This window comes from Semicossyphus pulcher, unplaced genomic scaffold, assembly GCF_022749685.1.
Source record: "Semicossyphus pulcher isolate SPU_LCO1_2020_fin unplaced genomic scaffold, fSemPul1.0.p SCAF_14, whole genome shotgun sequence".
In the NCBI taxonomy this organism is placed as follows: Eukaryota; Metazoa; Chordata; class Actinopteri; order Labriformes; family Labridae; genus Semicossyphus; species Semicossyphus pulcher.
In genome coordinates this window covers 18106712-18119030 of record NW_027211648.1, presented here as the reverse complement: position 1 = coordinate 18119030, position 12319 = coordinate 18106712, and the positions used below count along the sequence as shown (strand labels likewise).

Here is a 12319-nt window from a genome sequence, read left to right as displayed (position 1 = left end):
AACCATGGTGGCCCTTGAGGTCCCCCAGTCACTCGGGCGGGTGCAGTTGACCCCCTCTCTGCCCTAACTAGAGTGCTACCTTCTCTACTCCCCTCCTTCCCTCCCTCTCTCCCTCCCTAGTAGCTCTAATTACATTACATGTCCCATGTCCTTTTAATTTGGCAACAAAGGGGAGGCAAGCAGGCGAGGCCAGGGACCAGAGCCCTTAGAAGTGCTTATTGAGGTGCTGTCCTTCATTGTCAGATTCAAATTGTTAATTTCTCATACACCTCCCATTAAGACACGAGGAAGCAGCTTCACGCTGGGTGTTAGCGGGCCTTTTTTTCTAACCAAACCACCTCTACAAGCTGACACTGGAACAGAGAGAAAATGAAAAGAAAGGGGAAAAAATCCTGGTGCTATGTGCCGTTTGGCTTGTGTTTGAGGTGGTTTTATGTGGTAGCGCAGTGTCTGCTAACTGTGGAAGGTGGTTTTGTACATGCTCAGATCATTAGTGGGGTGTCAGTCCCATTAGGCTTGTGGAAACCGTCACTGGCTACAATAAACAGATCTGCTGGCCGCATGCTCAGACTAGCAGGCGGCAGGCACTCTCCGCCACAGTCCCCGGGACAGGACCAGTTTCTGGCCCATCTACGCTGTCCCCAACACACACACGTACGTGTTTACACACATCACTTTCCACAGAACAACCAAGCATGTAATCAATTCATGCGGTTCTACAAATAAAGGAGATGGCAATTTGATTTAAGCAGTGAAGGAGGGATTTCATGCAAACTGAAAGGCTGCTTTCATCCGAGTGTTTCCGTCTCACATTTTGACTAAACAAGGCATTTTCTTTCCCACCATGGTACATGGAAAATCATTCACTTCATCACTTAAGACTGGATTAATAAAAAAATGTGTCCAGTTACAAATTAATAGCTGTCAAGAGGTAGGAAATTATTCTCCGCTGCAGGGCTTGCTGTCTCTTCTCTAATAATAAATCCATCTGCATTTCATCAGAAGTCAGTTGCATTTTCTTGCTAAGCAGGATGTAAAATCAGTTTATTACTATGGAGTCTAAATAAGGGCTCCTTCTTTGACAGATATATAAATGATATCACAGTGTGCACAAGCGTTTAGACATAACAGAAAGGCATTTTTACCGTGCTGAATGTCCTTCATTTCCAGATGCAGGCTCGATATGAGGATGCCGACTGCTTGTGAACGCTTCCCATCCAGCAGCTTGATAATCTGTAAAAACACAAGTGAAATAGAATATTAGAGGGATTGATGTAAAATATACGGTTTGCATTGTTCATTAGGCTTGTTGCCTTCTATCTTTCAACTTGTATTTTCTTTTGTTAATCTGAGTGTGACACATTTTTCAGAGGGTAAAAACATCACCTTCACATCATTTTGTTAGATCCTGGTTTTAAATGTCAACTAATACAACTGTTAATAGCGCCACAAACCCAGTTTTATAATGTGTTTTTTCTCTAAATTACACCCTAGATTTTTTACACCTACATAAATCATCACTTCTATTGTTTAAAGATCATCATTTCTGTGATGAAACACTGAGTATGAATCACTTAGTCACTTCCTGCTGTGGCAGCAGATGATGAAAACCCAGTTAGTCCAAGTAGCCGGGGATTGGCCCACACGACCAGAGCATTGTCACAACCCGTCATTATGATGCAAACAACCGGGAAAAACACTTTGTTCGCGTTACATCAATGAGGGAGCGGAGTCGAACAGAAAGCCACCTCCTCCTCCGGTTCACCGAAGAACATGTGTGAGATATAATCAGAAAATATCAAGTCGCAGTGAAAGTACAAAGGCAAAAGTGGCACCATTAAAGGACAGTCTAGAAGAGCACGGCAAAGAGAAGCAGGGCTTTTATAACAAACTATAAATTCACAGGATTTTTATTTGTGCCTACACATGGTCACAATTACTTATGACTGAATTAGCCGTAAAGCCAGAGCGAGTTTTGGCAAGGTAAAGCCCCGCTCTAAAAGTTAATGTGTCAGGCTTCTTCATTAGCTATTATGGCGTTGTCGGCTACTGGGCTGTCCAGTGGGAGCTGGAGAGCAGAAGCCTTAGAAGTGGGTATTGCATTACAGGGGCGTTAGTGGGTGCCATGCTGCTTCCAGCTCTATTACCTGGATCACTGGGGATCTCCCACTCTAAGGGCTTGAGACGGCTGAGTAGCAGGCTTTTCCAACACCTCTAATTAACCATTTTGGACGGGCCGCTCTAAAAGCAGCCCAGGAACCCTTTCCCTGCTCACAATTAGCCCGAACAGTTACGTTAATGAGAAAAGACAACTGATGCTGGACGCTGGGTTGCAGACACGCAAACATCCTGGGTAAGATGCTGATGCTGAGACAGGTAGGCAACAATAGTTAATAGCTCCCTCATGTGGACAAGAGGTGAACCGAAGGCTTACTCTGCAGAAGGAAAGAGAGAAAAGTGAGGCGCCTAAGACAACAAACAGAATGATGGAGGGAGACGCTGTGAGCTGAAGCAGGTGGCGAGGTGGGCAGGGGGGTGCAGGTTCAGTTTACACAGCTTCGGCTGAGCAGCCAGCCTGCTCTGCGGTGACTGTCTGTCTGACTATTTCTCTGGAATCACCCAGGCAGATGTTACAATAACAACCAAATTAAGACTTCCCATCAATAACCACCTACTTTACACCCAACAACCCCAGTGTTAGTCTTACACCCACTCTCCGACGTCAGAGCCAGAGCTGCAAATATGTCTTTAATAAACGCTCTGTGATTGCTCATAAGTTATTCCCATAAACCGGTTAAAGCGGCTGTTTGTTTAAGAGGATCTGCGGTGTATAAACTTGATAAAGATATGATTTATGTGGGAAGATGAAATTGCCATTTTTGTGTTTACAGATAAGCATTTTTTCAGTTTCAGCATGACTTCTTCATCTTCACCCTTCTTCCTCTAATTCCTCATCAAGAATGCACAGACATGCCCGTCCTCTCCTCTCCGCTCCGCTCCCCCCGGGCCTATAAGTGCCCCGTCTACATCACCTCCTCAAGCCAGAGGAGTGGAGCCACATGCCTGCAATTATACCCCCGGTCCGGTCCGGTCCGGTCGTCTCTCTTCCATGTCATCTCCCCTGCTTTGATATGCTAATCCGCGCAGAGAGAACGGCTCCAGAGTAAACAAGAGCTTTGATTTTTCTATGGCACACATGATAGAGATTATGTAGGCATCGTCTGCATCCCCAGAGTTTCAACTTTTGGCGTGTGGAGCTGTCGGAAAGCGGGGAAGTGGTTCATATGCATAATGTACACACACATTCCAATCCCTTCAACTCATCTCCTCTCGCAGCACAGATACCCCCCTCCCCTCCCCCGGGCTGTGGCGTTAGCATGATCTGGCAACACTTTCTGAGCAAGTGCATAATGACTCAGGAGGACGTGCCGTCATCACACACGAGCATTCAACACGGACTAACACTGAAACACACACAGGTTGGGGTTGGAGTGTTCTGTGACAGGTCTTCTTGCATGTATGTTCACAGACGTTGGGAGTCTTCTGCTTTTAACTGGTTTGATTAAAGCTGTGAGGAGTTTTTAATGGTTATAAAACAGACTGAAATTAATTCTCGTTACTCTATATCAGGGGTTCTCAACTGGTGGGTCGGGACCCAAAAATGGGTGGCAGAGTTGTTTTCAGAAAAAATATTTTTGTGGCAAAAAGTCTGTGCTGCGCTTTTATTTTGAAGGACATGGGTTTCCTTTGATGTGCATGCAGTAGCAGAGTAGTTTAGTCACACTCCATGTATTCACTAATTAAATTGACATTCTTGAAACTTGATGAGCCCTACAGTAGTTGCATTTATGTTACAGTTTCTAGCATATTTCTGTAGAAGCAATATCTTCCCATTGTGCACTACCACCATTTTGCTGTGATGAGCTCCTGAATCACTGTGATGATACATTCGATCTCAGGTCCAAACTGCACCATTTTTCCTTTAAATAAATTAAAGTGGTTGAAAAAAATCTGACATTTGGGCCGCAGTTTGTCATTAAGAAGGTGGTGGTGGGTCCTGAGGCGAGAGCAGTTGAGAACCACTGCTCTATATGACCTACAAAAGCAGACCAGACCATCAGCGACAACATTGAATTGATTACTTCTATATAGTTATTTGAATGCCTGGCGGGGAGTAGCGCTGCCTTTGTTTACATTGTCCAGGGCAAAAATTTAAAGTGAGTGATACATGACTGTTAAAGAAAGCGGGATGAGATTAAAAAAGCACCACTTCAGCATGTACAGGACAAAATCAGCAAAGACATAAGAGGTGCGGCTTTGTCCACAGGGGGCGCCAAAACCAGCACAAACCGAAAGTTCCTCATGGGAGGTTTAAAAGTTCATATGTTCATACGTGTTGATTTTATACAATAGTGTGATGGTCTGATTGACCACTCTTGAAAAAGAGGTTTCATTCGCAGTGAGACTGCCTGGCTAAAACATTTGAATAATTAACAGTGGAAATTAATAACAAGCAGCAACCAGCAAAGTCGTCATTGCAGGAAACTGACTGAAATTTATACCCAAAAAAAGAAAAAAGAAAAAGAAAACTGGATCATCTGTCAAAGTTTGAATCTAGAAGCGCATCTAAAAGTGCATGTGAAAAAAAATTGCATGTCAAAACACAGTAAGTGAGCAAAACTGATCTGACATTGACATACAAATTATTCATGGCGAGTGCTTTATTGTCCTGTCCCTCCAAATCATGTCTCTGAAGGTTTGTGCATACATTTGCCTCTGCACTGCGACCAACTCAAGCCTGAACAGTAACTTCTAACCACTTTGATATGTCCATAGTTCTTATAAATGAGAGTATTTTTAAGTTAAATAATGCATGTTCGAGGTGCTGGTTTAGCTCAGTTGGTAGAGCAGGCGCCCCATATACAGAGGCTACAGTCCTCGAAGCACTGATCACTTTTCCTGTCTCTCTTCAGCTATCCTATCAAATAAAGGCAAAAAGCCCACAACATGATCATAATAATGCATGTTCAGAAGCTTTTATTTTGAATTTTTTGAATTTGAGTTAAAACGGAGTTTTCATTTCCCCCCACACATCATGTCCACTTCCATCATCCATATTATCCACCCCCCCATTCAGTCCATCTCTATGACCTGTTCCCCTAACCTCAGTAGTCTTCCTCTCTGCTCTGATCCCCTCCTCCCCCTCCTCTAAAAGTAATCTGTTTCTCTTTGTTCTTTGCATCCCTTCCTTTCTTTCCCATCCGTTTACCAGCTGAGCTTCTTGGAAGCGATCATCCTCTGGTGATTCAGATGATTGCTCTCCCAAATGATTTCTCCCCTCCTTAACTCCGAGTATAAACTTCTACGGATAAAAAATCATTTTGTAAACAAGGTTCTTTTATTTTGACGACCTCAGTTGGACTCCTAAGCACAACCATGCCTTTGCATACTCAATTCCTCTCTTAAAACATAAAGTTGCTCTTGCTGGCTCTAAACAAAGACTTTAATATTAAATCTAGACTCCTGTATAATCACAGCACCGGGGACAAAATGTCTAAACACACATGTCAACTCCAGCTAGTGCACCATACAGGTCCAATCCACTCCAGAGGGCTTAAATGCTTTAGACTTTTTTGACCAATATTAATTTGTTTCAGGAGTTTTTCCATGAGTTTGTCTTCCACGCTGATGTAAGCCGAGACAGGAGACAGTTGGCAGGGTGTGCGTCTGTATGCGGCCGTCTGAGTTGGATCAAATATTGGACAGTTTGCTGCTTTAGAGTGACCAGACTCACACACGCTCACATGGTGGCCCTCTGGAGCGGAGTGGAGCCTCAACCGATTGATCAGAATAGGGGAGCTGTATGGATTTAAAGGGGACAGTCTCGGGCAGCGGCCGATTTTTAACTGCTCGGACGCCACAGTGAGCAGCACGAGGCGGCCAGGATGCTGACGCAGCGCTGGCTGCAGCAGAGGTGCAGTATTGCAGGATTTGACAAGACATCAACGAGTCTGTCTTTGGTGGTGAATCAATCTTTGCTCATTCGTCTCCACTTGTTTTGTCTTTAAATTAATAAACTTTGAAGCTTGCACGGATAAAATAAATAATATCTAGAACACCCACCTACATCACAATCCTGCACAGTTAGCTTACAAAGGGAAAAAACAAGTGAACTGATAAACTGTGTTGGCCCAGTGCAAGACCTGGCAACCGTTGTCTGCAGAGGAAGAGCTAATCAGAGTTGCAATTTATTTATTTCCAGTTCACTTTTGTTATTTGTATCTTTGATTTACGACTGAATATCAGAACAGACAAAACGCCTGTTATAAACAAACCTTGATAAGAGAGCACGCTAACTACGTTAAGGGCCTGTGTTCACTAACAGCACCTGGCAGCGACCTCAGAGCACTTCTCACCGGCACTTATTGTTGCCAGGTTATGAAAGTTGTCTGGCGGCACTTCCACTTCCCTTGTTGGTTTGCTCTGTTTGCTTAATATTTGCTTTTAGTTGAGGAAATGTTACAAAGAAAACATAAAAACAATGGTGTCCCAGCATTAGCAGCAGCTCTACACCAGGAAATTGTACCCTCAAAAAGACTAATGCTGCGTTCATATGGATTCAGGCAGATAGACGGCAGACGGACAACACCTTTTGCACGGCACGGTATAAGTAAACAAACGAAAAGGCAGGACGGTGAAACAAAACACGCATGACAAGATGTTGCTATGGTGATGTTAAATCAACTATAATCGATACATTTGTTTGGTGTCATCGTTTTATGTAATTATTGATTATTATTATTGATATTCTATTTCAAACAAAAAAATCTTAGATATCTCTTAAAACGTAAGCTAATTATTTCATTTATGATATGGATAATGAAAGGAGAACTGCACTTGGTGTATCCCTTGTATATCGGCGTCTGAAAAAATACACATCAAAAACAAAAGCGCATGTGGTGATGAACTTGTTGTTGTCCAGATCGCACATGTTTTCTTATTGTGATAGGGAGGTACGTCACATCAGGTTGTAAATTCTGTAGGGAGGACGGCAAAAAGTTAAAACGATTTTAACTTTGCACGGCAATGCCGTCTACCATTACCGTTTGCCGTCTACCGTCTCCCTGAATCCATGTGAACGCAGCATAAGTTGATATTGGAAGTCCCGCCCCTTCTTGATTTTGATTGGTCAGAGAGGGAGAAGTAACATTGACGAGCGCGTCGGTTTTCCAAAAGCTGAACGATTTTCAACTGAGCGCACAGCGACAAAAAACAGCTGATACCGAGGTTGTTTTCGCGCAGAGGACGCTGAGAGCTGAAAACGATTAACTGAATTGGTTTCGTTTAGAAAATAGGCGCTGCAAGCGCAAAAAAACAAACACCGTTAGTGGACACAGGCCCTTGATCAGGTGGTTTCAAATACACATCTGACATCAAGGAAAAGTCATACCAAAAGTAAGTGAGGAGGAGTGAGTGTAGAGCAGCTGAGTTTACCTTCTTAGTTTTGGCTTTCTTCTCGTAGGTGTCTGACAGGGGCTTCTTCTTGGGCTGCAGCGTGGCCTTGGAGAAAAGATCCTCAAACTCGTTGGTGTTGACGATGTTTGGCTCCTCCAGAGAACCCCAGAGGGTGTTGTTGCTGGAAAAAAGAAGAGAAAATTTTAGATTTGTTCTCTGATGTTTAAACATGTATGAAATCTGAGGTTACAAAGCGCTTAAGATGACAGAGGCTATCTTTGTTACTTTCCTTTAGCTGAACATATTGTGCGCTCTATTTGTGGATATGTTTATTCACTTTCCATTTCGCCCAGAACTTGGCTGGAACGCCCGCAATCCTAACTTTAAAAATCACTGTTTATGAGTGAGGTGATAAAAATAACAAAAGTTGAAGACAATCTTGTTTTTGTAATAAAGGACTATTTCCAGCAAATCAACGGGAATACGGGATGTTGTGTTTTAGATGTTGCTGAGTAACATGGAAAAAACAAACAGGAATGAGAACAAGAGGCGTCTGAAGTCAAGAGGATGTTCAGGAGCTCGAGTACTCTAACACATCTGTCTCTGCTTTGCTTCCCCGAGTCTGATAATCAAATGGACATTAACAGCGTAATCAACAAGCTTACTGACAGAAAAAATGTATTCTAGGGAGTGATGACATCTGTAATACTCTGCATATGTCTGCTTCCTTTATCTTTGCACACGTCACAGCTGCTCTCTCAGGTCAGAGTTCACTGGTTTTACTTGTCAGCTGTGAGAGCATGAAGCTGGCAGAGTGATCTCGCCAAGTTAAAGGCTATTTACAAGAAGAAAAGAACACATTAACACAAACACTGGCAGACTTTGTGAAGAATTAATAAATACCAGAACAATCCACTGCATTGCAAGTGACTAAATGAGGGTCAAATAAGTGCAGCTGGAGTCGCAGTTGGAACCAGAGAAGGGAAATAAGTCCAATGATCAGCCTACGACTCCGAACCCAACTGTGCAGGAATCCAGCGGAAAACAAAACTCCATCCAAACCCTAAGAAATATTTCCATGCAAGACAACTTTCTAATTGACCAGATCATGCCTATAATTTAATCAGAATCCTCCTTTAAGCTTTTTTCCCAGCCGTGCAAGAAGTTCAGTCCCGCATGCTGCTGACTGTACTCTGTTTCGGCTTCCATTCAGACACCTGGCATCATTTCAAACCTTACACTGTTCCCCCTCATAACTCAGACCCTCACACCATTAACAGCGATCACACAGCTGATCCAGCTACAGTTAAACATCTGACCCATTTAATGCCCCTTAACTTGGCCCTTTACGGTTTAATTTATAGCTGACGTGAAAGTGCCGTCAGTCAGTCCTGCAGCACCGGCCGGGACCAGTGAGAGTGCAAACTACAAGTCAGCTCCCCCCCCCCCGTAATCCAGCCATGGAAATACAAGGCTGTAAAGCTGGGAGCCTGGCACTGAGAGGAAACAACCACAGCCACTGGAAATGGGCCGGATAATCCACTTACAATTACACAGGATCTGGTGTAGCGAGTATATCTGTTATATGTCATAGTTTTCCCAGCTAAGAATCCATTAGACCCGGCCAATGATGCTTAGACTTTCATCAGCTATAGGATAACAGTTTCCACTTTTGCATGATATGAGGAAAATCTGTGTATCTGCGTATTTTGCTAACCTTGCAGCAGTGCCAAAGTGGCACCAAGCTAACGAAGCTAACGGCTAGTTTGGGTTTCATCTGATCCCATGTATCCAAGGCTCCGTCTAATAAGGGAATTGTTCTCAAGCAGAGTGTGAATGCATGGCACATGTAAATTAAAAGATGTTTTTACTGATAATTATGATTATGTGATTATGTATTATTATTGTAATGTGATTTAATGCACATCTTTATATTGCAAAAACGCTGAAAATGTGATTTATTGCGAAGCACCTATATCTAGTTTTTTTTTTTTTTTAAACGTCACTTTGAAGATATTTGAGCAAAAATCAAAGGCCCGAAAATTAAGCAATATCACATGAGAGGTAGTGGTGTTGTACTGAATATCATCATGGCTGTGATTCGGTCGTGGGCATGAGGCTGCAGGCTTTTAAACAACAGTTAAACAAGCGGCAAATAGTAGTAGACAGTAATAATCAACATCAGATTGATTTTTGCTCCACTAAGGGCCCGATCAGACAGAACGCGTTGTAGCAACTGGGGGCGGCTTTTTTGTAGTTGTTTCCAATGAGAGGGACGCTTTTTGCGAGCTGCTTTTGCGTTGCAGAGCGCCTTGCGTTTTTGAGGAAACGCTCTGCTCCCTCGAGTTGAAAAAAACTTCAACTCTAAGCAGAAAAGCGCCCAACGTCTTGTTTTTTTTTTCACATTGTCAGGTTAATGACAGCTAATGATTCAGCGGTTGCCTTAGCAACAGTGAAAAAAAAAAAAAGCGGAAACAGGCTGCTTTTTTTTAACCATAGGCTTCAACAAAAAAGGCAGTGCGGTGAGCCTCGCGTTTCACAGCCTCTGTCTGATCGGGCCCTAACTCAACTAGTTCCACAACTTAAATGAAACTGGACTTTTGTTGCCAAGCAACCTAAACATTCTCCCACACTCTGTGTGTACAGGTATGTTGTATATTTCTCTGTGATTTAATTCAGAAAGCAACCAGTGAGATAAGAGTCTGTTGTGTGATTCAGAGGTACCAGCTTGATCGATGTAAACATACACGGTCTGCTGTAATGTTAATAAATACTATTCAGAACACCTGGTTGAGGTGGACTGATACACAGAGTGAAAAGTCTCAGTGATGTTGTGCTCTATATCGCCACTCATGGAATCTAACAATCTATCTAACAATGTTGCCTTGACTGACAAAACACATAAAAGCAAAATCTTGATACAAATCCCATTTTGTCTTTTTTTATTAAGAAAAGCACAAACTGGGCAGTACATCTACTTGTCAGTGCTCTCCTAGGGACACAGATACAACTATCTATCTGCAAAAAAGCGTATATAGGCCGAGGTATCAGTCTAGTTCTAGTTTTAACACTGTTTGACTGTTATAATAAATACAACTGAGGTTATATTTGCCCTGGGCTTTCTGTAGCCTTGGGATTAAACTAGCTCAGGGCCAAGAAGTGCAAATGTGCCACTAGCATTTTTGTGTGCTGCTAATGATTAGTGCATTTTAAGGAATAATACAAAGTTTATAATATAATTCTAAATTATTATAATTTATAACTTGGGTCTTATGTTTGTGTTTTTTCCAAGGTTAGTGGTCAGACAAGTTTCACCAGAGGACATAAAAACCGACAATAATTGCTCAATGCACAGGAAAATTGTGTGCACGTTATAATGGTAAGTACGGTAGGTAAAAGTGGAACCATAAAGTCAATGAATACATTTTATACTTTGACTCTGCAGTAACCTTGCTGCGTATAAGATCAATATAACAGACCAAACTGATGGAATAAACAGTGAAAATAAGACCCAAGCTGTAATTTAGATCACATACTTATTGTCCTGTATTTGTATCCTGTTCCAGTACAGAGGCTTCATCGGACAGGCCGGCTCAATGGCAGCTTTCCGCGGGGGCTTCTCCACCTTCTGGCCGAAACCGAAGCCCCCCATAGGGGGAGGAGGAGGCGCGCCAAAGCCTGGAGGAGGGGGAGGAGGAGGTGGACCAGCTCCAGGTAGGCCAGGAGGAGGAGGAGGGGGTGGTGGGGGTGGCGGACCACCTCCGGGGAAAGGAGGTGGTGGCGGTGGAGGGGGTGGTGGTGGCGGCGCTTGCATGCTGCCTGGCAAAGGGGGAGGGGGAGGCGGTGGTGGTGGTGGTGGAGGTCCAGAGAGGCCCGGTAAAGGAGGGGGAGGAGGAGCTGGTGGAGGTCCAAGGAAGCCAGGTGGGAGAGGGGGAGGAGGTGGTGGTACAGGAGCGCCTGGGGCTGCTTCTGCACCTTTATTGAGTCCGATCGAGTCCAAGTTGAGTTTTTTGGGCACGTTCTGGCCGGGGCTCTGCGCCAGCCCGCCGGGGTCTCCGTCAGGGCTCTTGATGAAGGTCTCCCTGTCCGTCTGGATCCCCACGGTGCGGCAGGTCTTGGGGACCGGGTCCTCTACAGTGGACACGGCAGCATCGCAGAGCCCACCTCGCTCCTGGCCTTCATTGTTTGCTCTGTCTCTCTGCATCTTAGCGATGACTCCCTCCAGGTGAGACATGTTGACGGCACTCTCCCCTCGCAGCTCGAAGATCTTCAGCTCAAAGTCGGACTGAAAGGAGGAAGAGAAGAAAATTATTACAAATTTATGTCATATGAAAAAATAAGAACCATAGTAGGAGAAGGATGTTGTGTTTCCTTGAATGAACTTGGAATCAAAGTGTATAATTATTCTTCCATGGGGCCTACATGAGTGGGATTCTTTCTTGAGCAATAACTCTCATATTAATTCTTTTAACAGTTTTGTTTCTAATGACATACTCATAAATATTTCCCCCAATCTGAGTTTATCATCTGACTGGCATAGTTACAATCTGGAGGGTCCTGCTTTTATATGCCTTTTTAAACAATCCAACAAGAACAAACGGACCAAAGCAAAGTATTGAAAACATTGTTTTGCAATAAATCTTACACATGTTCCTGGTTAACTTGTGTCAGTGCAGAAATAGAATTAGGCACGTTCCCACCCTTTCTTGTGGGCTGACTGCGGTGCATGTTTGTCAGTGTCAGCATCAGTCCGTTAAAGGGCTACATCAAATTAAAGGCTTTAAGGAGACAAGCTGAGAAACCAACTCTGAGGTCAGACTTTTCAAGGAAACGCTGCATAAAGCAATTTAGCAGTGGTACAAAT

The 12319-nt window shown here is 43.6% G+C and overlaps 1 protein-coding gene across 2 annotated transcripts in view; it reads right to left on the bottom strand.

The window, feature by feature from the left end:
* Window positions 1-12319, bottom strand: part of LOC138591257 (formin-like) — a 56851-nt gene that overhangs the window by 25041 nt on the left and 19491 nt on the right. For both annotated transcript variants that reach the window (XM_069661792.1, XM_069661791.1), the window contains 3 exons: window positions 10992-11740; window positions 7495-7636; window positions 1146-1233 (listed from right to left, as the gene is read on the bottom strand). In XM_069661792.1, coding sequence (XP_069517893.1) covers window positions 1146-1233; window positions 7495-7636; window positions 10992-11740 — 979 coding nt within the window. The remainder of the gene's footprint in view (window positions 1-1145; window positions 1234-7494; window positions 7637-10991; window positions 11741-12319) is intronic.